Raw genomic sequence first — 25,535 nt, 5'->3', positions numbered from 1 at the left:
GTATAATGATAAAATGGTTGTTGTAGTTATTATGACAATAATTATTATCCTCTCTGGTTATGAAATGAACTCTGGAGGGTACAGCAATTTCAGTACAAATTTGGGATGGCCCTGAAGTTTCTCCGCTCACTCCTTTTAAAGGTGGTCCTTGACTGGGCTAGACAGTGGCCCCCCAGCTGATCCAACTGACTCCAAACCAGAAACAAAACTGCTATTTGCAATGATGTTTACAGGCCAGCCAAGATGGAATGTACGGTAGTTAAGGAACAAAATAACAAAAGTCCTAATGACAGTAAAAGCTAACATCTGTCAAGTAGCATGATTTTATGCATTTTACATAGTATGTAAATAACATGAGGGTACTGAGTAGCAACAACCATGAGGGAGGTACTATTATTAGTCCATTCTACAGATGAGGAGACTAAGACTTAAAAGGCTAAATAGTCATTTGGGTACTAAATGGTGGGCTGGGAAACAAAGCCAAAACCTGCAGAAAGCTCCTGTGCCTGGCCACTCAGCTCTGAACCTCCAAACACAGGCTCAGTCAATGAGAACACAGGGGTGGAATACCCGGGCCCACCACTCCCTGCTCTGGTCAAGGTCATAGCCATTGCAGGGTGTATGAATCCCAGAGTATGCATGAAAGGAGTGTCAACCCCCAGAAACACTGTCCATATAAAGTGTGAGAAAGGAGTTCTCTATTTCCCTGCATACCGTGGTGCCAACCCCATCCATTCCTTAACCCAGCATGTGTTCAGTGTCTATCATTAAACAAGCATTTATTAGGATCCAGGTCTAAATGTTATGAACACAAAACTATGAGGAAAAAAGGAAGAAGGGTAACGACATTGCAAGCTATGACATCCGTGCACAGAACTGAAACCACTTGCCCACACGTGATCCCATCCTATACCTGTTTCCCTTGCAGCTGTCACACTTCCCCAAGAGTCCCAGATGAAACGGTAAAGCCGTTTATAAATTCCAGTCTCAGCTCTAATTACGCTGTGTCAGACAACCCATGAATGTTCAATCTCTGCTCCACCAAGTCTGTTGGCAGCTGTGCATTTTGAAGGCGACAAAGTCAGTGAGAAAGAGCCTTTCCTTTCCTGAGGATTGCCCCTGCTCTGACTGAGAAAAGACGCATGTTTCATTTCATTTGCCCCCTGCACAGCTATCCTGGGAGAAGGCCTAGCAGTGCCCTGCTAGGTGGAAATGAAAGCTGTTGGCATCAAAGAAACGGGAGATGAGCATACAACTTACGGGTGCAGGGCATGGAGGCAGCATCGTTGTCGGCTCTGAAAAAGCCTCGGTCACAGGTGCACGATGTGGCTCCTTCCCAGACAGAATAGCTGTGTGGTGGACACTTGGCACAGCTGGCATCCGTGGACAGGGCCTTGTAATATCCAATTTTGCAAGCTAAAGGAAAGCAGAAAAAAAAAATCAACATAAACCCCTGATAACATAGCAAAGCGAAATGTTACCTCCTTGATTCAGAAGAAAGGAGACATTTTTGCTAATCACTAGTGAGCATCTGGCTTGAGATGCAGGAAGAACAACCCAAAACATTTGTTGATAACAGTCACTCTTTCAGAGCCATTAACATCACGGTCAGGTGGCAAAGCCCTGTGGAAAAAAATTTCTTAAAACTGGTTGTGTCAATAAAAGCACACCTAAAGTTTACCCAGAGCTTCCTACATGCTTATATGCATGATGCCGTTTGATTCTTACGGCGCCCCTTTTCCACAGGCACTGTTACTAGTCTTACCTTGGAAATGAGGAATACCAGCTTTGAGCGGTAAACTGTCGGCACCAGACCATGCATCTGGTAAATGTCAGGGACCAGCTTTGACTGCAAGTGTTTGGCCCCCAAAGCCTGTACTCTTGGCCCCATGCTATGGAATCTGACAGCATGGTTTTGAACCAAATAGTTGGAAGTGTATCCCAGCGCCAACAAAAAATTGGTAGGTGATTATTTCCTAATTACGCTCAGCTACAGAAAGAACCAAAGTGAAAGACCAACAGAAGCAACCAAGCATAAAAGAAAAGAGCTGGTAAGACATGGATCATGATTTCAGGGGAAAGTAATATAAAACTACCCACAGTAGATTCTGGAATATAATATGTTCAGGTTTTTTTTTTGCGTTCATTTTCAAATTCATAAAACCCTCATGTTTCCCCCTTCCTCCATTTTTCCAACACCGCCCTCCCTCTGCACACACAGCCCAAGTGGCTGGTGGAGAGAACATGGGCCATACAGTTCCTTATGCACCTGACACGCTTTCCATGACCTCATCTTTACAAACATCGCACTGACACCGAGGACTGCTTTGACTAATGTGGAAAGACTCAATAATTCTGGGAAATCTCACCATAAATAATAATTAATGGCGTCTTTCTCTCCCTTTTTTTTCTCCCCTATGCCCTTCAAGATCATCTCCCAAATCTGTCTCAACCTCAAATAAAAATTGACTGACACCATCCATATTAAACCCACAGTGACAAGGCCATTAAAAATAAAGTTATTTTATAAGACCAGAGGTACCATAAAAATGCTACAGTTACCCACAATTTTTCCAGTATGATTCACTCTCAATTTTCTCCATTTATCACACACTTTGGGTATTTCTAAACTATCAAAAATATCAGCTGGGAGAAGGGCCTTTTCCATCAGCGTGACCACCGCAAGAGACCAACCGCGCCAGCAATCAGCAGATTTTACTCAAACCAGTGGATAAAAAGAGATCCACAGAACTATGTGATTCTCTGAGGAGATGTGGCCACGTTCCCTGTCTCGTTACTCATCCATCAAGCATCCGTACGGCTTCAAGGTGAAGTCTGTTCCCCCGTCCAGCACATCCTGTTGGTATTTTCTTAATCATGCTCTGGTAACGGCAGGCGGAAATGGAGTTCAGCAGAAGCTCCAGAAAAGCACGCAGTTACTTCACCATTATTAACTAGAGTTGCTTACGGAATTTCCTTTAACGAGCCAAAACTTTATGGCGTGTGGAGCACCGACAATAAAAGCGCTCGGAGATCAATCTCTCCCTTATTTGCTTTTGTCTGTCACTGGACCGGAGCATCTTAGAAAAACAAGTTGCTCCAATGACTATGACTGAGATTTATGTGTCTCAAGTTTATACATCATATCATTAGCTAAGGTTCAACATGCAAGGTGCTTCTTGGTCATGCTTAAGATGGCCCTAGGGTTTCGATTAAAATCAAAAACTGTGGCTTTGGTAGGAAGAAGCACCGAGGGTCAGACCCGTTCTTCCCACTTCAAACACAATGAGTCCTTGAACTTGACACAAACCCACTGGGTCTCGTGTCTCACTCAGTCAGTCACAGCCCACAAAGGCAACTTGTGGAAACCTGGTCGCTCGGGGCTGGGACGGCCAAAAAGGGATAAATTGCTTTTATTTTTTCACAGCTGGATGTTGGAGGAAAACTTTCCACGTTCCTGCCTAATCCTTGCGCACCTTCGTTTCATCAGGAATCAAAATGTAAAAACTCACAGTGGGAGTGGGAGATTGACAACAAAATTGGCCTATGACTGATTCATTGCCATGTGAAAACAGAACACATTCAAAAACTTGTTAAGAAAAGAAAACAGCATTGCTATTTCCTCCACTTCTATTCCAATCAGACTACTTCCAGTTAAAGAATTGGATTCCTAGTTCACAAAAATCAAATTGAAGGATATCTTGAATTTCCTAAAGTTCAAAAATTAGTTGTGTATATACATGTTTATTTAAGGGAAAAGTGAATTTTCAATTTTATACTTCTTTTCTGTTTCCTTGAAGCTAGTATATTAATGTTACCAAGAGTAAGTATTTGTGAATTCATTTGGAGAATACAGAGTTTTATATCTATTTGGGAAATTGAAGGCTGCTGTTCTTTAAACACACTATTTTTACTCTCTTTTCCTCTTGCTTTTACAAGCGCAAGCAGAAAATACAACATTGTCATTGTGCTCTTCTCAGCAACCCTCTCTACCCTTCACACATTCTTGTGTCTTCAACTACATTAAGACCATGTTATTAATATTTCAGGATTCTTAGAAAGGATCTCTCAAAATACAGTAGTGGTTTTTCATGCACACAGCCATTTTGCTGCCTACATTCAAAATGACCTTCTAAATTGATGGCTAAGTACATTTCTTTGCTCTGAGTGGTTCACAGCCTTGCAGCGTTTGGTGCATGAATGTGTAAGTACATCCCATATTTAATCACCATTTATTTGCATCTTAAAATCTTCACTACATCTTTCATTCTAAACAAACCCCCCATGAAACGTGTATAGCAAGCACTGACACGTGTTACGATTTTCCGTCCTTCTCTTTTGGGTGAAAACCATTACACTGTAGTTTTGAATGACAGTGACTCGGTAAGCAAGTTTGGAGAGAACCAAACTGCACACCCAAGACATGCCTTCCTTCTGCCCTGCTGCTGGTGAGGGTTCACGAGATGGGGTACAGAGAAGGAGTGCCTTACTTGACCTATCAAATATGCCATTGTGGGAAGATTAATTCACATGTGGCATGCAAAACTCTGAATTCTTTTCCTTTAGCTTTGCCTGAATTAGTTCTTTCTGCTGAATTTAAATAAAAGAAGATAGGGGCTTCCCTGGTGGCACAGTGGTTGAGAGTCCGCCTGCCGATGCAGGGGACACGGGTTCGTGCCCCGGTCCGGGAAGATCCCACATGCCACGGAGCAGCTGGGCCCGTGAGCCGTGGCCGCTGAGCCTGCGCGTCTGGAGCCTGTGCTCCGCAACAGGAGAGGCCACAACAGTGAGAGGCCCACGTACCGCAAAGAAAAAAAAAAAAGATAAATGAAGACAAAGAAGAGATAGAAAAACTTTTGTTTCATTGGCTCACCCACTACTATAATGAGGTTGATTTTAGGATAGTCTTCTGTAGAAGTTTCTTTGTGGAATATTTAAATATAACTACTTTTGGTTAAAAACAAAAACAAAATGGTTCTTAAGGCAAGGTAGTATCTTCAGGATTTCTTGGTGTATAGATGATTTGCATGAGGTGTAATGCCCAATTTCAGGAACTAGCGAAACCTACTCTTAAAAGATATTATATATATAGATGTTTGGTCATTTTTCTCCTTTTTAGAGAAATACAGAAAGATTGATCGCACCTGACTGCCTTTATAGTTCATGTTTAAACTAATTTAGTTTGTAAAAATAGCTACTAATAATATCAGTTGTGATGATACATCAAATATTCATTGAGCATTTATGGTGTTTACATGCAAATGAAAAAACTGAGGGTTTTAAGTAACTTGCCCAAGGTCACACAGCTAAGTGGTGGAGTCAGCATTAAGACTGACTTCTAGCAAAATGTGACACTGATATAAATGAGTGGTGGGGAAGTACGGGTGGTCCCAACTTCCATTTGTCCCTCCAGCCCACCAGGTTGCTGCCTCGGTCAACCACATGTCTGTGACCCACTTTCCAGGTCTACGCTGTCCAGAGTAACTACTGGCCACAAGTGGGCCCTGAGCGCTTGAAACGGGAGTGGTCAGAATTGAGACAAACTGTAAATGTGAAATACACAGGAGATTTCAAAGACTTAGTACTCAAAAAGGAGAACTATATTATTAATAATTTTTATATTGATTACATATTGAAGCAACATTTTGGATATACTGAGTTAAATAAAATACCATTAAATTTAATTTCACCTTTGAAACTTTACATTTTTTAACGTGGCTACTAAAAACCTTAAAATCATCTGTGTGACTTGCACTGTATTTCTATTGAACAATGCTATGCTAAAGTCTGGACTCTTAAGTCGCACACACGCGCGTGTGTGTGTGTGTTCATGTGTGACCACACACAGGCACTCTTGCAAATGCTGGGTGCTGACAGTGATGGGGGATGGACCTTTGCTCAAATTTACCCCGAGCCCACCTCTGGGAGGCTGATTCACTTCTATTTAAGCACTGCTCTCAGGCAGCTGGCTAATTTGAGAAAACCTAATTTGTGCTAAAGTACTAACAAATAAACATTAATGTGTTAAAAATTACCTTCCTTGGTAACAAATTTGCATTTTAATTTGGAGTCTCCAGAAGGTTAAAGATGAAATTCCAACAGTGGCTCCCTTGGGGCAATCTGAGCCATTTATGCAAACTGGTCCAGGGGGAACATTTGGCTCTCAGAGGCCTGTGGGTCTCTCTACCCTCATCATGTGGGTAGGATACTGGGCACACACTTCCAGACGGGTACTATGGGGAACTCTGTCTTTGGTGTACTGGATATACAGTATTTTCAGTATGCTTAGGAATTTATTTTAGAAATATCAGTTACGTAATGGCCATTATCAAATTAGTTTTTGATTAACTGTTCACTTGCTAGACTGTATATTATATGAATAACATAAGAGGTTTTCCTAAGGGGAAAACAATCTGTCAAAGAGAATTTCTTGGGGCTTCCCTGGCGGTCCAGTGGTTAAGACTCCGTGCTCCCAATGCGAGGGACACAGGTTTGATCCCTGCTCAGGGAACTAAGATCCCGCATGCTGCATGGTGAGGCCAAAAAAAAATTTTTTTTTAATTAAAAAAAATTAAATGTATAAAAAAATTAAAATAAAAAATAAAATGAGGTCTCTAAAGAAGGTTTCTGCTTTCAGGTTTTTGCAGAAATGTGCAATCCCCAGCCATCTTTGGGGAAGTTGTGAACATCAACAAATCCCCCATAGTACAGATGGGAAAACTGAGGCAGAAAGGTTAACGGTCTGCCCAAGGCAGGGTTGGTTTTCTAACCCAGGCAGTGTAGCTTAACCTATAAATCAGGCTTATAGACCTCCTCATGCTTTTTGAAATCTACAGGGTAAAGATGGACAATTGTTATAGGGAAACAGGGCTCTGCTTTGGGACCATCGACTATTCCTTTCATAAATAGCAAAACACTGGCAAAACCACACTGTGCCAGTCACCTGCATTCCACGACTGGTTTTCCTGATATGTGTTGGGAAAAAAAAAAATGGAAATTGAGTTTTTTAAGGAACCTTAGAGATCATCTAATTCAAGGGCGAGCAAACATTTCTGTAAAGCACTAGGTAGTAAAAAATTTAGGCTTTGCAGGCCAAGAGGAAGACCAAGGATATTAAGAAGGTAATTACATAACAAGCTAAAATTCTAAGAAATTTCTACAAATTTTTTATTGATGAAATTCAGAATATAATAGTAACAATTAAGTGCTATTTATTAATGAGAAGAATGGAATTCCTATCTGGAGGGATAATATTTCACTCAATTGGAGTTCAAAAAAAGTGTGCCTTATTATCAAATTGATTGCAAATGTCATCTATAAAAATCATTCTTAGCTCTCAGACCATAAAAAACAGATGTCAGGCCTGGGGGTCATACTTTGCCAATATTAAATCTAGTCCAACACACTCATTTTCAAGATGAATGACTTGCCCACCATTCCTCTAGAGCATGCCAGGATCAAGTGTGGAATCTAAGGTTCCTTGATCTCTGTTACCCTGCAGTGTCTCCCTGAGTTCCAAGCAGTTACTAATCAGAGAAGTGATGGAATGCAGAAACAAAGGAAAAGCAGTTAAGCAAGATAGCTTGAACAATAGTTCAGAGATAAAACAGAGCCCTAGTTCCTCCTCAAGGGCTATACATGACAATCGGATAGACGTCTCTGAGTTCTGTAGGAACTATGACCCCCACCCAGGTGGTAAACAGTAACTACAATGAGACCCCAGACTAGTTGGAATCAGAAAGTTGACGATTAAGATTCCTGGAACACCACCCTGTTACCTCATCACTAACCAATCAGAAGAAAGTCATATATCCTGCAGCAGTCACCCCAAACGTTGCCTTTAAAAACCCTTCCCTGAAAGCCAATTTAAAGTGAATGTACATATTATAGTACTGAGTCAAATTAGTTTTCCGGTAAGATGGTTGGTGGAAAGTTTACTCTTTTGCAGCAATGGTAATAAAGTGATGTAGCCTGACTTGGGGGCTGATGTACTTATTAGGTGAGACAATACCTACGCAGTGAAACACAGTGTCCGGTCTGTATTAACTACTCACTAAAAGGGTAACATATTATTACCACAGTGGGATATAACAGGCTGCAAAGGTGCAGATAATCCATATATTTTTAAAAAATAATAAATAAAATTCAAGTTTTTGTTTTATTTTTGAACAGAACTGGATATAATTTCAAAAACACTATGAGATAACGTGTTCATTGTTTTATTTCCTTTGTTAACATGATGTGAAAAACCCTGGATTGAATTCTGTCTCATAGCATCGGCAACTTATTTAGTGATCATACACAAGATAGGTTTCAGGTAAAGTTTTATTTTTATCTTAAAAATATGTAAGAACATTTTTAAAATTAAGTAAATTATTGGGTTGGGTTTTGAGGTTTCTGTTTTCCATCAATAGTTTATGATGCAGACCATCTCCTTCAGCAAACCACTGTTCCAACCTATTCTCTGCCCTCCAGCTCCTTATATTGTTTCCACTCTTATCTTGGAACTAGCTTCCATAAAAAATAGACAAAGGGGAAGAAAATGACAGAAAAAAATCTACACCGAAAACTGACTTGCTCTTTCAAGAACAGAATGCAGTATAATTCCATAAATAGGTAGGTAATTCTAAAATGTCAGATGCAGACAGTTTTCACATAAGATACAGTACATCCTCTAGAAGCAAGTTCACATAAAGCCTGCTAAATTTAAATTAACTCCATAAAAATTATTAAACACAAGTAAAAAGAATGCAATGGAGAAATAACTTATTATTTTTCCCTGCTTGCCTCAAAAACACACAGTCTAATTATTTGAGGAGCTATTTCTCTTTGGTAAACTTGGAGGGAGTCAACATGAACAGAAGAAATTCCAAAGACAAAGTTCAACTAAACATGGAAAAGAATAAAATGAATTAGTAGATTCAGAATATTAATAAGGCATAATTCCATTGCCAGAAACTGCTTTAAAAAAGCCTTCCTCTGTATATATGTAAAGGTACTGACCTGAATGTAGGTTGCTAGCTCCAATCTCTGGCTACATCAGTTTGGGATTCTCTCTCATGGGGGAAGTTTTAAGAGCTCCAACAAAGGCAATTAGGTTTCCAAATTTAGATGTAAGTGACTTGACAGATAGGACAAATAAAGGGCATCAGTATTTTTGAAAGAGACAGAATCTATTCTGATCTAAAGCCCAGAGGTTGCTACCAGAATTGACCACAGTGAGGCTAGAAACTTTAACTTAGTTTGATCTTTACAATTTTCTCTAAGATGGGAGTTAACGTGAATTTATAATAAATCAGAATAGAGCATTGCTAGAAACAAATAAGTTACTTCAATTTTATAGGGGGTAACAATTTTAAAATAGAAGGCAGCACAACAAACTGTAATCTCTCTCTCTCTCTCTCTCTCTCTCTCTCTCTCTCTCTCTATATATATATATATATATATATATATATTTAATATGTAGTTTGTTAAATAAAGATTCTTTATTCTTACCTCTAACCCTTGTTCTTATGCTCTCATTTAGGAAACTGAAAATTTGCTATATTAAAAAAAAGAAATCATGGATTTCAATATTGCCTTGAAAAACAATGAGACTATTTCAAGGAAACAATTTAATCCCCAGAGCTCTACAAATTTTGTGGTTCTTTTCCTTTTATTTCATACTAAATTTCACATATCAATGACCGTGACTTTCTTTGATAAAATTTGAGATTAATGATTGATTTTTTTCAATTTATTGATCGTATTGAAGATATAAATTTGCATAGGTTGAGCAGAACTTAATTGAATGATTTATAATAATGTTTTTAAGGCTTTGACAAAATTTATCTGCTTTTCTAATATGTAAAAGTTTATATTAGGAAAGGAAACAAATGTAAGTTAAAAATCACAAATGTCTACAATATAAAGAAAAACAAATACTTTAAGATGAGCTAAACATACAAAGTGTTTAATCATGGCTTTAAAAACTTTTTTTTATTATTGTTTTTTTTTTTTTTTTTGGCTGTGCCATGCAGCTTGTGGGATCTAAGTTCCCCGACCAGGGATTGAAGAACCTGGACCCTGGCAGTGAAAACGCCGAGTCCTAACCACTGGACTGCCAGGGAATTTCCTAATCATGTTTTTAAAAACACCTAATCCCTGCCTTGAACTTGAATATAAAATTACCGAAAATAGGGGCTTCCCTGGTGGCGCAGTGGTTGAGAATCTGCCTGCTAATGCAGGGGACACAGGTTCGAGCCCTGGTCTGGGAGGATCCCACATGCCGCGGAGCAACTAGGCCCATGAGCCACAACTACTGAGCCTGCACATCTGGAACCTGTGCTCCGCAACAAGAGAGGCCACGATAGTGAGAGGCCCGCCCACTGCGATGAAGAGTGGCCCCCGCTTGCCATAACTAGAGAAAGCCCTCGCACAGAAACGAAGACCCAACACAGCAAAAATAAATAAATAAACTCCTACCTCCAACATCTTAAAAAGAAAAAAAATTACTGAAAATATATGGGAACATAATAAGTGCAGCTATATAGGCTCCATCCTCACCACTGACAGTACATTAATCACAGTGATGGCATGCAACTCTGAAGCCATTAACACCGAACTTGATTACCCCTGACATTTCAGAGGGACCAACTTTCCAATGAGTTGTGCTATCGCCTTCTTCGGCCTCTGATCTTTGGGGTACATAAAGACTAGTGGTTCATTACACATCCACTGATTTCAAATAAGAGGTCAGAGCACTGAATAAAGGAAACAGCTACGTTTTTTCCCACTCCTCACACTCTGAATTTAATACTTGAATCCATGTGGTCAGCATCATTACGTAAAGAGATCATCCACTAGCAGGTATGCACACCTTTTCATTCATTTGGACATTCATGTTTTAGCAAACATTTATTAAGCATGATTATAATGTTTTTGTTAAGTCTTTATAGTAACAATGATAGCAAGTATTCATTGAGCACATCCTAAGCCCTAAGAAATCTGGGAAATGTTGCCTTCAGGAAGGGAGTAGACTGCTGCCCCCACTCCCATCTTAAGGACGCTGTCTGGCAGGGGTACCTGAAGGCTTCTATGGGGACCTTTCTGACGTACCTAACCCAAGGCTATCTGCTTATTTTTTTTGGCCGCGCCTTGCAAGCATGCAGGATGTTAGTTCCCCAACCAGGGATGGAACCTGCGGCCCCTGCAGTGGAAGCAAGGAGTTTTAACCACTGGACCACCAGGGAAGTCCCAAGACTGTCTGCATATAGAAGGAACGGAGTAGAAAGATGGCATCTGTAAGAACAGGTGACCCCTGAGTAGAATGTTCCTGAAGGAAAAAGAGTTTGGCCAGGAAGCTGATTCTACCCAGAAGAAAATAAAACAAGAGTTAGTGATTGCCAGCCAGGAACAGATCACGGAAGTGGGCACTCTGGGTATTTACCAGCTGATTTCGACAAGGCCCCTCTTTTTAGGGAGATCACAGCCCAGGTGGATGTTCTCTTCTTAACTCTAGGTACATCCTATACTTGCTGTTTCTCCATTTAAAAGTAAACATTGTAAAGACTGGGAATGAATGAAATATATTCTGAAGCCAGGGCCAGACCAAGAGAAACACATGTTAAACAACTATTTGATTAACTCTGGCAGTGTCGCTGGTCATTGTCATCCAAACGACTTTACAGCCTGAGTTGTCACAAATCACGATTTATGTGGCTGAAATGACTACAGTAATAACTGCTCAGTGCCCCCCTCTTCTTTTTTGTTATGTTGATGGGGCCCAAGGAGATCAGAAGAAGAAAAAGAAGCTTTAAAAGACTCACTGCTAAGGTTATTAGGGATGCATTACAATTCTCTGCTGAGGTTTTGATCATGGGCCCCTTCACTGTTTACTTTTTGAATATTATCGTACTGAGAATTTTTGGAGAGAGTTTTAAAATTCTGAGTACTCATGATGAAAAGGGGATTTATGTTGAACGGATATGAGCAGGGTAAACATTTGTTTTGCTTTTGGTATTGCATTAGTGGATTAGTGATTTTATATAACTATCTGCCAGCATTTAATATTACATGTGTTTGACTATTCCAACACTGCTCATGTCTGAGGAGAACAACAAAAAATTCCTAAGTAGGGGCTTCCCCGGTGGCGCAGTGGTTGAGAGTCTGCCTGCCGATGCAGGGGACGCGGGTTCGTGACCCGGTCCGGGAAGATCCCACATGCCGCGGAGCGGCTGGGCCCGTGAGCCATGGCTGCTGAGCCTGCGCGTCTGGAGCCTGTGCTCCGCAACGGGAGAGGCCACAACAGTGAGAGGCCCGCGTACTGCAAAAAAAAAAAAATTCCCAAGGAGCTCCTTGAAGCGTCCTAGTCTAGACCAAATGAAATTCATGGGGCACGTGCACCATCTGTTTGGTGTTGTATAGAGGCAATCTGAGAGATCAGAGCAAGAACCAGCAGACCAAACATTTGAGATCACTCATGACTTCACTATTATATAAAATAGTGCGAGTACCAACTCACTCTCTCCCACTGACTCAGTTACACTCCTGCAAGCTTCAGGGGTGGGGTGGGTTTGATCCTTTATCTAGCGCATTTTCAGCCCATCAGGCTGACAGATCATGGTCCCAAGAAATCAGTTTAAAGCTAGCAGGAATATGCAACGTGACACTGAGAGCCCATGGGCACCCACCTTGACAAGGATGGACTAGCAACTGGTCAGGGTTTACCTGTGAGCTTTCCACAGGACCCCTTGGACAAAAGGGAGGCTGGGGAGGTGCACATTCATAGATCTGAGCTCCACAGCACTAGGACAATTTCTTTGCTTTCACCGGATCTCCTCTAATAAAAGCACAAAGGGCAGGGCTCTAGGATGGTCCTTACAGTATGGCAGGTGGGGCCGGTCCCTCCCTCAGGGGCTCTCCTGCTGAAAGTGCTTTGGCAGCATCAGCTTTCTCTGTCAGCAGTTTGAATTCATGGGAAAGGGCAAGATGCCAAAAGTGCTTGCAGGTGAATTCTTTGTCCCTTTCAAGTGCATCTGACTTACACTGATGACTTATACAGGTGTTTATCTTTTGTTGGGAAAGATTATCAGTTAGGTCAGTAAATCTTTTCCAGGTATAAATTATAAATCACAAACAGGGATGCCAGGGGGAAATATCAAGTCATAATCTGTGCATTTGTATCTCATCCCAGATATCAAACACAAGCAATCACGATGAAAATTGATATTAATAAAAACAAAAACAAGACCATGATACTGACAAGTTCCCACAGTGTTGGGTCATATGAAGGGAGAGTGGAACAACTCTTGTTCGTAAAATATAGATGGGGTGACAGTGAGAGCCACTTAAAGCCAGCAGGAGAACAAATCAGGCTTATTGCCAAACACAAAAGAAGTGAATTTCACTAACGTAACCTAAATTCATCTCAGATGTACAAATATCTTTACTGGCCCAAAACAAGTTTCTGAACTAACCTTCAAAAATGATTATAAGCAGCATGGGAAATTGAAAACGTTCTTTAGGATTCTATTTACAAGATTGTAACCAACCTGGATTTTGGAAAATGGTTTAATTTCTTTGCTAATTACACTTACTTTCTGTATATCACAAAGCAGTTGAAAAACCTTAAAAGTCCTTCCACAAAGCTGTCAAAAGTAGATCAGTTTTGTGCCTGGAAAGCTGAGACCATGAGAAGACCTGTATTTTATTTATTAGAATAGAAAACTTTTTCCTAGCCCTGAGGTGGGATCATTTTGAATGAGGTTCAGATTTGAAGAAGTAAAAAAAAAAAAGGATGAAGTCATAAATCATCCTCCCGGAGGAGAAAAAAAAGAAAGCATTAAAAAAATTTGGCAGGTGGATGATCATCTCCATGAACAAAATGAAGCTTTTTTCCTCAAGGCTATGTCAAGGTTACACTTGGTATGTCAGAATTCATTCCTAGCATATGTGTAAGTGCAGGAAGTGAATCCAGAGGCCAGGCTCTGTGGGGACCAGAGCTGGGTTCTAGTCCCAATATTTACCAACTGAAGGTCTCTGGGCCTCTGTTTCCTCTCAGGACACCAGACTACATAATTTATAAAATCTCTTTTTAAACTTCTAAAATTCTGGTCTATACTCCTCCCAGGATGTGATAGACTCAATGATTCTGAAAGAGCTAACATGTTTTAATAAACATTAAAGTCATTTATGGTTTGGTTCAAAGGCTATTCAGCAAATGACTCCAGTACATTTACCTTCCCTTCCAGGCCTGGTGTGGGCTCACCCACAGAACTCAGGACCTGAGCTCGACCACTTACCAGCCATGGGTCTGAGTTACGGGCTTATCAAAACAACCCACTCTCCCATAAATTCATAACTTTAAACTCTTTGGGCCTCTCACTGTTGCGGCCTCTCCCGTTGCGGAGCACAGGCTCCAGATGTGCAGGCTCAGCGGCCATGGCTCACGGGCCCAGCCGCTCTGCGGCATGTGGTATCTTCCTGGACCAGGGCACAAACCCGCGTCCCCTGCATCGGCAGGCGGACTCTCAACCACTGCGCCACCAGGGAAGCCCATAACTTTAAACTCTTTATTGAACTTTCTCTTACCTGTCTTAGCAGAGATTTCTGAGTGTTCCTATGCTCCTTTTGCCACTTACTAAAATCAGAAAAGAGAACGAAGAAAACAAATGTCTTTTCTCTATGGCATCAAGGCTCACTCACTCCACATGTACAGTTGAGCAGCTGCATATGCCTGGCAGAGGGAGGGGATGACAGAGAGGGCATCTGTACTTTGGAAGAGCACACACTCCAGTGGCTCAGGTATAATTACAAGAGAGCAAAGTGGTAACATGAAAGACACTGGGGAAAGGGCTTAGAGCCCGTGCTTAGGGAAGGCCTTTTATAGGTGACCCATGAGCTGGGCTCTGAACTAAGAAAGGGCCAGCAAATGTGAAGACTTATGTGAGAAAAGCATTCCAGGAGAAAAAGGAAGTTGCAAAGGCCCCTGAGGAGGTGTGCATCCGTTCGAGAAGAGCTGTCTCTAGGGAAGGCTTGAGGAGGAAAGCCAACACTGAGCTCCAAGAGACCAGCAGGGTAGAGATTTTTCAAAAGATCACTTTGGGTGCTGGTGGAAGATGGGTGGTAGGAAGTGTACCAGTAGAAGCAGGGTCACCAGTGAGGAGGCTGTTGAGGGAGACCAAGAAGAGACGATGGTGACCTGGACCAGGGTGGGGATAGAGGAGCAGGGATCAGAGCTTGGGTTCCAAGTAAATGACATAAAGGACTCGCTTTGCTCTTCAGTGAGGTCACAAAATATTCCTGGATGTGGACTTAAGATACCAGACAAGTGACACGAGGAGAAAATGCTGGTTTTCCCCTTGGCTGTGTCCTTTGAAATGAGTCGTCTCTAGATGTACCTGAGCAGACTGGGCCAACACTCCCACGGCTGGTGACAGAACACCTCCCACCAACACAACCGTCTCTACGAGGCTGGTAACCAGGCCCCGGTTTCCGACCACTTACATACAGCAGCCACACCTTGATGGCAGCTGCATGACAGCACCCACTGACAAGGAGCCTGCCTGAGGGCCGGATTCCTGAGCACGATGCAAACCGGAACCAGGAGTGCAACTGACAAGAATGTGTCAACAGCAACCGAAGTGAAGGAAGAGCCATTAGCTTTTTTTTTTTTTGCGGTACACGGGCCACTCACTGCTGTGGCCTCTCCCGCCGCGGAGCACAGGCTCCGGACGCACAGGCTCAGCGGCCATGGCTCACAGGCCCAACTGCTTCACAGCATGTGGGATCTTCCCGGACCGGGGCACAAACCCGTGTCCCCTGCATCGGCAGGCGGACTCTCAACCACTGTGCCACCAGGGAAGCCCCGCCATTAGCTTTTGAGTTGACATTAGGTTGCTGTTGGTGTGGGCAGGCTCTGTTGGTTTTCAAGTGGGGTCTTTACTTTCCTGTTTCCACACAGAGCTGACGTTGACCTAATTGGGAGACCGCAGATAGCTAGCTGGTTTCCAGAAAACTGAAAAAATCAGAGTAGAATTTTCAGATTTGGTACCATTCATACCCTCTTTTCCTGATAGTCCCTGTGATCATATAGCTCAGTTCTTAGCCTACAGTGCAAAACAGTCGTCTTCAGCTTATAAGAAAAGAAGGGACTCCTGGGATGCCGGTACCAGCCACAAGGAAAGCCTCACTCTTACAGACCCTCTCCTCAACCCTGCCTTCGGCACAAGTATATCGTTCAGTAATGAACTGTGTGTTTAGAGGTTCCCGGCCCATCTCCCCCTGTAGAATGCATCTCTTGATCAGCAGCAGTAGTAAATGTGCCTATCCTGTTTGCGATGAAATCTCCAGCACTGCGTATAGCATCTTGGTAGCTGTTCATGATATATTGGTAGGCTGGATAAATGGACGGATGAATTGCCTGTAGCATCTAAACCTTGATGACCAGCTCTAGAAGGCTGGACACATGACCAGACCAGCCCTGGCTCTGTGAACCAAGCTTTACAAAGATCATTTTGGGTTCCCTTTCCTGTTCCTATGTTTCTTGGCCACTGGGACTCAGATTTCCCTTCAAACAGCCTTGCAACTTTACAGGCTGTGCTGAAAGTTGCTAAAGGAGAAAGAATACAATCCCAACGCAGGCAGGCAAGAAGGTTTTGCTGGTAATACTTAAAGGGTGGGGGGAGTGGAGAGGCAAAATGTGAATGCTCTCTGCTTGTGAGCCGCTGGCACTCAAAGGAGTAGGAAGCCCATGGTTCAGGTCACCCAACGGAAAATAAATCCAGAGGGCTGACTAGTTTTGAAAAGCTGAACTATTTAGATATGAGAAACTGGGGGAGAAAAGAGCAGTACAGGTTGGAGTGGGTGGGGCTGGTGAGGGAAGAAATAAGTCCTATCAAAGGCAGCCTTGGGACCTCGGGCAGATAGGATGAGAGATAAGTCTCTTTGCTGAGTTAGTCACATCCACCTACATACAAGTCTCTTGGCAAAGTTTCCTTTACTAACAAAGCAGGTGCATGTTTTAAACAAAACAGTGCAGCGTCACAGCTAGGGTGCCTATAAATGTAGTTTCAAATAAAAAGAAATCAAAGAGGGTAGACTATAACAAAACATGACCCATGGTTTGAGAATATGAGAATACTAAGATTATTAGGGTCCTATGGCCACAAAGGAAACCCGTTTCCTCAACGTACTTGAAATGATGCAGTTTCTGATCAAGGATGTTTGGACCTTGAGTCACAGACTGCAGAGTTGATATTAACCCCAACACCCTGTGAGGTGGAAAACAGATGGTGATTCAGAGCAAGAATCCGAGGGAAGAGAGAGGTGGAGAACAGGAAGGGACATCAAGAAAACATTTCCTTTTCTTCAGCTCTTCAGGCTCATCCAACAGAACTTCATTCTTCTGCTCCAGCTATAAAGACATTCCACTTAGGAGACTGGTCCTGGATGGTATTAATGCTGCTGGCATTGCCACTCGAAGTTAATACTACAGCTAACTAGCCCCTAGGAAAGGAGCCTCTCAGGGTTTAAGGATAAAAAAACATGAAAAGACCTGGGCATAGTGGTAGAACAACCAAAGTAAACTTTCAAAGGCAAGGCAAGGATAGCAGTCTAAACTCCCAGCCCAAGTAAACAAAAGCAGGTTACCTCCAGCACAACCTAGAGCTCCAGCCATGCCCTACCTAGCTCTTCGACCGAGATCTTTCTATTTCCCCTGTAGTTTCTCAGTTTTTCTGTCTCTCTCCCTTGCTCTAGTTTTTGCTTCCACTTTCTTCACTGGCCATTACCTGGATTTAAGCGTAATTTTTAAATACCCATTTTGTGTAATAAAGAAAATACAATGTCCACACTGATTGTGTCATGCCTGTGTTTAAAATCTTTCAAGGGGCCCCATTGTGTACTCCATCAAATTCGAACAGAAGAGTAGAGACACTCAAAAGCCTCATAACCACCCCCAATTGTTCCTCAGATATCCTACATTTCAATCAAACTAGACCGTGTAGCATTTGTTCTCACTTGAATGGTTCACAAGTTCTCAGTCACTTCCGAATAATAAAATCTTAACCTCTCCTCTGCAGAACAAAAACGTGTTGCCTGTGATTTCAGTAAACAAGGAATGTTGCCCACCATCAAGCCATCAACCCCCGATGACAGTGTACCCTGTGGGGAGTTCAGGATGGAGAAAAACAGGATACTAACCCTAAATAGTTAAGATATATATATATTTAAGGAATAGTTTCAATAAGCCCAGACTTTTGCATATTCCCATACATAGAGGAGCACTACATCGTTAACATAAGATGTCTGTTTTTTGTGATGAGCAGTACCCTTTTGACGTTCAACTATGTGGTTGTATTTTTTGTTGTTGTTTTTTGTTTTCCAACAAAAACTCCTATATATACTGGCTCCTCCTTACCTCTTCAGAAGTTCCTCACTCTCCTGGGCTATAGTCCTCAGTAAGGTCTCCGAATAAAACATAACTCACAACATTTAGGTTGTGTGTTTTTCTTCGGTGGGCACTTCCAAGCCTAAATAAAATCAGCCACCACCTCTTCTGTGAAGCATTACTACGTTGGGGAATCAGACCTCACATTTACTTTGTGCGTACTGCACTCCTTTATCTTCATGCTTATTTACACATATACTTATTTCCCTGTTATCCAGCAAGCAATTGGTAAACCCAGAAGACAGGACTTATCCTAGACACACACACACACACACACACAAAAAAAAAAACACCTATCTTGATTATAACAGATGGGAGTTCTAAACTTCCTAGTCAAGTGTTTTGAGATTTTCAATTCTGATTTCTCTTCCCCCAAATCTAATTATTGAAAGCTCATGTAATCTCTGATTTTTCTATTTCCTATGCATTTGTGACTCTGAACAAAGGAAAGTCAGTAATCCTTGAAATCCACGTTCCATGATATGACATCATAACATTTGATGAAACCCCCCAACAGTTGCACTTTCAGTATGCATTATTTGAAAAATTCTACAATGACAAAAGGTTACTACACATTCGATAACTCTTTAAAATACATTTGCATTTTATTAACTAGAGTAGCACCTACATGTATTTGAAAAATAGAGATTATGAGAGACAGGTTATTCCATATACAGCAAGGTTTGGCCTGGTCCGTACAGTGCTAACCAGGGACATTTGGCAATAATTCCTTCCCTATTCTCAGCCCCACAGACTCTGTGACCTTCAACTGTGAATATCAATCAAGTAGCCATTGCTTGGCCTAACTTCAAGCAGCTAACTTTACTTCCAAACTTGCCCTTGAATGAGGAAAGGAAGAACGGTCTACCCAAGACCAAACCAATAGTTCTAATTAGATGTTGCAGGATGTAGAAAAAGTGGAATTGAAACTCGCCATAAAGTTTCCAGACCAAATACCTGAGAGAAGAGACACCATAACCAAAATAGGGACTAGAAGAAGAGGAGTTGATTTTGGAAGGAAGAGCATGAGGTCAGCTAGGTGGTCACTGAATTCAAGACCTTTAAATTGAGATGTTCAGGAAGCAATTGGAAATACAGGTCTGGAGGTCAGCACAATTAGAGACAGAGATTTGGAAAATATCTGCAAAGAACACGAGAATCACAGGAGTGGAGAAGCTGTAGATTCAGAAAAAGTTCAGGAAGGAATCTTGTAAATACCATCTTTCAAAGACAGCTGGAAAAAAGGCAGCATAGACAACAGAACAGAGCAAGAAGGGAACTTGAATTTATTGGCCACCACCAGGCACTAGGCCACGCACTTTAAATATGTGATCACATTTAACCATCACCAATTGCTCTTGACCTAGGCATTGCCGGTTATGCCCACCATGCATGAAAGGCACCTGAGAATTTCAGTGTCCACTGCTACAGATCAAATGCTACATTCACTGTGGAAGAACCAGGAGGGTGCATGAAAAAAGCTAAAGGAGATCAGAATTTCAAACAGTCAAGGTGATTAATAAGGAGGAAGAGGCCTAGGAAGGGACAGATTGTCAATGTCAAAGACGCCTGTATTCTTTGAGAACAGTATCAGGGGAGTGATGTGGGAGCAGCTAAATTGTAAGATTGGTCCAGTTTATAGAGCACAACAAGTCAAAAAGTGAGCTAACCAAACCTATGCAATGAGCAGTCTAGAAATTACATAAAGACAATAGGTTACTGTTACAACAAAGCTCCCTATTACAGGGATTTAAACCCAATCAACACACCCAATAAACACCCACTCCAGAACATGGCTCTAGCAGGGTCTCCCACACTTCATAGACTTATGTTCCATTTTCAGGAGTTTTATCTTCTGAAAGTTCAATCATTTTCTTAATTTCTTAACTCAAAAGCCAATATCCCTTGCCATAAATTGAAGGTGATAATCAAAATAAAATTCGAATTGTTACATTATTTTAAAACTGTGCATTACTGCCTAGAATTTGAGAACCTCAGTATCACCAATATGCTTCCAAAAAGATACATTTCAGTTGAGAAAACCAAGGCACCCAAACAGTGCTTGACTTGCAGAGGCAATAAAATATTTATTAAGTGGTGGATGGAAGGTCAAATGCAGAGAGAATGGCTCCAGAGCAAAGGCTCTAGCCACTCCTGTGTGCCTCCTGCCAGGTACTACCCTCCCTCCTTAGCACCAGAACTCCCCAAGAGTTTAAGTATTAAACCCACCAGATTCTGTCTGAGTGCATTTTCATGCCAGGCTTCTGAGTGGAAGAAAGAAAAATGAAACTTGAGAAAGCATAAGCATGTGCAGATAGTCAATAAGGCAAGTGGTAAATGAAATGATCATTCCTCAGGTGTTTGCCTATCTTTGCAGGTGTTTTTCTACAATGAGAATGAGAATGCAGGACAATGGTCAGTCCATGTTAAATCTTAATATAGCTGTAAGTCATCATGACCCACTGAAGATAGACTTATAACCAGTTTTATATAAGGATGAATGTTACCTGGGAAGTACAATTGTCAATTCCTAATGAAGCCTATGTCAAATGAATAGGCAAACTAAAAAAGATAAGTATAGTTCTAGAGAGTGGTCTTTCAGAATTTCCCAAATGCTTAACCGTCTACATAAAATTTAACTATATCTTAATGACTTAAGCCAGAAAGATACAACATATAAGAAATTTGTACTTGGACTTCTCAATACTTTCAACACCTCAAGGGTCCATTCAGATTAGTAAACACAACCTAAATCTGTTGCCACATAACTGATCTTTCTTAGCATCCCAAACCTAGATTTGATTTGATCACATTTTAACAGCTATTGCCAATGAATTACTAGGAACATGCTCATATTTAAGGTATTTGTTCCCCCAATTCAGATTTAAAATAAAATTTTTCAAATAATGGTTATGACTTTATAACTCTTTAAATTCCCCTGACTGTACTATGTGTTGTCTCATTCACCTGGGGTAAGTGTGAAAGAGGGAGAAGAAATAGGGTAAATTTCATACAAATATGTAATTTTACAGCCTTCTGAAAGAGCTCGCTAATTTCAATACTCAGCAAATTACATGCCCATGATAGAAATTTCTATTTCATAAAAGAATGTGATAAAAATTGATGATGTAAACTAGAACCATCTGTCAAGTAACGTGGCATTCACAATGGCCTCAGGGCAAAGCAGCTGCAAGACATTTGTCCCCTACAATGTGTACACAGAGAGGACATCCATTATGCTGTGTGAAACTTACCATTTAGGTGGATGAAAATTGGTGCTAGGCTCCATGTACGACATATATATTAAGTTAAAAGGTTCATTTTCTGACTTGTGGTCTGGATATCAGGACTGTGGAGGTAAACAAGTTATCATATGCTCCCTAAATTACCTTTCAGTGAAACAAGATAAGGGGGTGAGAAAGGGATGTGTCCTCTATTTAGCTCCACTAGTTCTGGCGGTGGGGATACCCGTGCTCCCGGCTCCACCATGTTCCCTCAGGGCGGGTAGGACGGCTCAGGGGTTAGGCACACAACTGGAAGTCAGACAGACCAGAATGATGCAGCTGACGCTCGACAGTGAGATGTGAGACTTAACCCCCAGCTGTGATTTCCTCAGTGAAACTGGGACAACATTGTGTGAGAAATAATGGAAAACTGCCCACCAAGTACATAGCATAGCGCTCAAAATACACTGTTTACCACGCTGCTCTGAGGTCCTTAGCAGGAAACATAAACGTGGCACCTATATCCTCTCTACAGAAGTGCTTCTTCCTGAAATTGACATTCCCTGAAAAAACATTGCCAAGGAAAGAGGCTACCAGTGGGGAAGGAAGAAGAAACCTATCGCGTACGTTTAGGTTCTGTGTCCCCAAAATGCTGAAGTGCATGATCCTCTTTACGACTCAGAATTAGATACTGTTTTCCCTATTTTATTTTCTAGATGAGAAAATGGAGGTTCAGGCAGAGGTTCCAACTAGTTAAAAATGGCCAAAGTGAAAGTCAAATTGAGGTTTTCCACATTCTAAAAATAATTATAACTAATATTTATTGAATGAGTACGGCTCACTTGGGTAATCTTACTATACTTAAGATGACCTGATAAATAAAGAAACACATGACCTCTATTTTAAATTAAAGAAACTGAGGCATGTAGAGTTAAGGAAATGCTAGATTGCTTGTCGGTAATAAATTTCAGAGTCAGTATTTGAACCAAGAAGTGTAATTCCAGAACTATGCATGCCTCAAAAGCTTGTCTTTCCCTTGTGTGCTCAGGGAATAATAATAGGATCCAGGGTCAAGAAAAATTCACACCCACCACACACACACACATACCTACCACATACATACACATAAACACACCCACACACACCCACCATACACACACACACACCATACACATACACACTACACACACACACATTTAAAATGAGGAAAAGCATTAAAGTCATAGTCTACTAATCTGTCTTAGAACAACATAAGAAAAAAAATGGTGTGGAAATCTGGTAACTTCAACATGTCCCCATCTTCTCTTGGTTCAGAGGATTCTTATTAACAAACATGTTCAACTCTTCAATGACAAAGTGTCTCTGATTAACGTCTATACTCACAGGCCCACCAGCCTAGTCTCTCAATGAAAAATGTTAAGAGGGAGGGAACAGGAAAGGAGAACCACTCCTCTATGACACTGGGAAGAGGTAGCTGAAATGAACAGACGTGTCTTCGAAAGACACCCTGGACAGAACTTGGTAGTGTCCAGATTTAGGACAAGGACTCAGCCCCACAGGATGAAGGGGGTCACAGTTCAAAGTACAGCCCTGACCCTCCACCTTCCACCTTCATCCCCACCTAGAAGTGAACAGCCCAGCATGGTGGCCCCAGCACAGGAAGGGAGGCCCACCTGGGTCTCCTCCGCACTCATGGAACCTGGAGGCCCACGCTGCCTCAGGACCACTTGTCAAATCCTTCCAGAGGAGTCAAGGCAAAGTTGGCATGGGTCGGTCCTAAAGATATTAATGGCTTATCCTTATCCCACAACAGCCCTAGGAGTTAGATACTATTGTTATTTCCATTTTATCTAAGAGGAAATTGAAACATAAAATAAAGATGAAGTAACTTGCGTAGCTAAGTACTGGATGGGACAGGGTATAGACTGAGGCAATCTGACTCCAGAGCTCTCGCAGGTGCCCTGCACACTCCTTCTTTTAGTATTCCCCCCATTCCAGAAGCTCAGGAGCAGAGACAAAGAAATTCTTTCACAGATTACAGGTGTTTGGACATCCTTCCCAGCTCCCACCCCAACCCAATGTCTCCCTCTTTCCCCTCACACATGAAACACAAACCTTATCTGTTGTTTAAAACACAGAGCTCTGCCTGTCCGGTTCACCCTTGTGTAAATGCAGCAAGATTCCTGATATGGAGGCCTGTAATCCCACAGCAAAAGTCTGATAAGGGTCTCTTAGGTGAGAGAGCAAACATATTAGCTTTACAGGAGAATGCACTTATTGAGTTAAAAATACGCAGATGAGAAAAGGAAGAGTGACCACAGTGAAATAGCAAAGAAAATCATCCTAATTCCAGGCTGGATAACCACCTTCACAGAAAGTCCACATTAACCATTAAATGCATTAACAACAGCAACAATAAAATCAGATCAGACAATTAAACCTTTTACCTGCACACCCACCTACAACTCCCAGCCACCTTTGGTCACTTTATTCTTATTCCCTTTGAATCACCACGGCCAGGTCCGACCACCTTTTTTATTAGAATAATATTATCTGATTCTTGCAGTGCTTGCTTACAATTCATCTTCACAAACAGTACCTCGTATAATGAACTGAATCATCAATACAACCCAGAAAAGCTGGAGTTCTCCCATTTCCCAGGTTAGAAAATAGAGCTTCAGGGAGGTTGCCAGCCAGCAGAGCAGGAAGCTGATCTTCTGATTCTAAATCCAGCGCTGCTCCCATTTCACCATTTTTGGTGCCTCTGATGGCCACTTCCACACCCTTCCTCCTCTATCCCAGCTCTCTGGTCCTATGTTCTTCTGTGTCATCCCCAAATATGCTACAGCTCAACATTTCAAACAGTTTTCAAACGCTCACACAACTAAAGGCATGCTCTTAGCCTTGGTCAGATACGCCCCTCTGATAGAACCGGATCAAGAATCGAATTAGCTTGTGCAGTCTCAAATAAATTATAAGCAGAGAGCATTAAAAACAGTCTGTCCATATGCACCCCCGCCTCCACCAAAACAAAAGAAGAAAAAAAAAATACCTCAAGAATATACATAATCTAGTAAGAGTGGGTCTCTCTGAATGATAGGATTGTGGGTAATTTTCTTCACGCAATACTTTACTTTCTAAATTTTCTATAATTAATATATATCACACGCTGACATCAGGGAAAAATGACTTAAAAACTGTTAAGCAATGAAAACACTGAGATGTCGGGTCAATTGAGGAAGGAAGGAAAGGGATTTATTTTGCTGCGTCCTGAGGGGGCTGTGGAGAAGGTGGAGTGAAGGTGGCGGCCACCATCCGCAGAGCACATGGGGGTAACTGAGTGGACGGCTTCCTCTCTCCACCGGGGACTGTGACTTCTGCGAAACAGCCGCCCCTCCCTAAGGACCACCAGCCCTTCCCACATCTAAACACAACACGCTGACTTGGACCAACAGAGAATGCCTATCCTCTAAAACAAGTTTAAAGATTGTTTGGATCTGAGGAGAGAGGGAGGTGATTATCCTGTAGGCAGAGCTAATTACTTTGACCTAATGCTTTGAGATCCCCCTGGTATCAAACCTCTGACTCAGAAGCATCTCAGAGGTCATCACACCTGATCTTGAAGCCCAGACTTAAGAGCAAAATTTGAGTTGCTGCCGAAAGGCATAACCTCTTCAACTTTCAGTGATTCCGCATTCATATTACTGAAGGTGGTAGAAACTTTGGTCGTCAACCGTGATGGTTTCTAGGCATGACACACGGAGCTTTTGGACCCAAATCCAACAACCGTTTTCCTTCAGTTGGCAAACCTGCAAGTACGGTTTCCTCAACGTGAAGACAGAGCACTAGAAACGGAAAAGGTGTTTTAACCTGAGCATTAT

The 25,535-nt window shown here is 41.8% G+C and overlaps 1 protein-coding gene across 1 annotated transcript in view; it reads right to left on the bottom strand.

Annotated features, from left to right (window-relative positions):
- Positions 1-25,535, bottom strand: part of EPHA4 (EPH receptor A4) — a gene marked incomplete at both ends in the record, with an annotated part of 138,391 nt that overhangs the window by 72,631 nt on the left and 40,225 nt on the right. Inside the window, one exon of the mRNA XM_079710441.1 lies at positions 1,261-1,416. Coding sequence (XP_079566567.1) covers positions 1,261-1,416 — 156 coding nt within the window. The remainder of the gene's footprint in view (positions 1-1,260; positions 1,417-25,535) is intronic.

Source organism: Hyperoodon ampullatus (assembly GCF_949752795.1).
Source record: "Hyperoodon ampullatus genome assembly, chromosome: 8".
In the NCBI taxonomy this organism is placed as follows: Eukaryota; Metazoa; Chordata; class Mammalia; order Artiodactyla; family Ziphiidae; genus Hyperoodon; species Hyperoodon ampullatus.
Note: the sequence above shows the minus strand (reverse complement) of the source record. Positions and strands in the feature narration are given on the sequence as shown.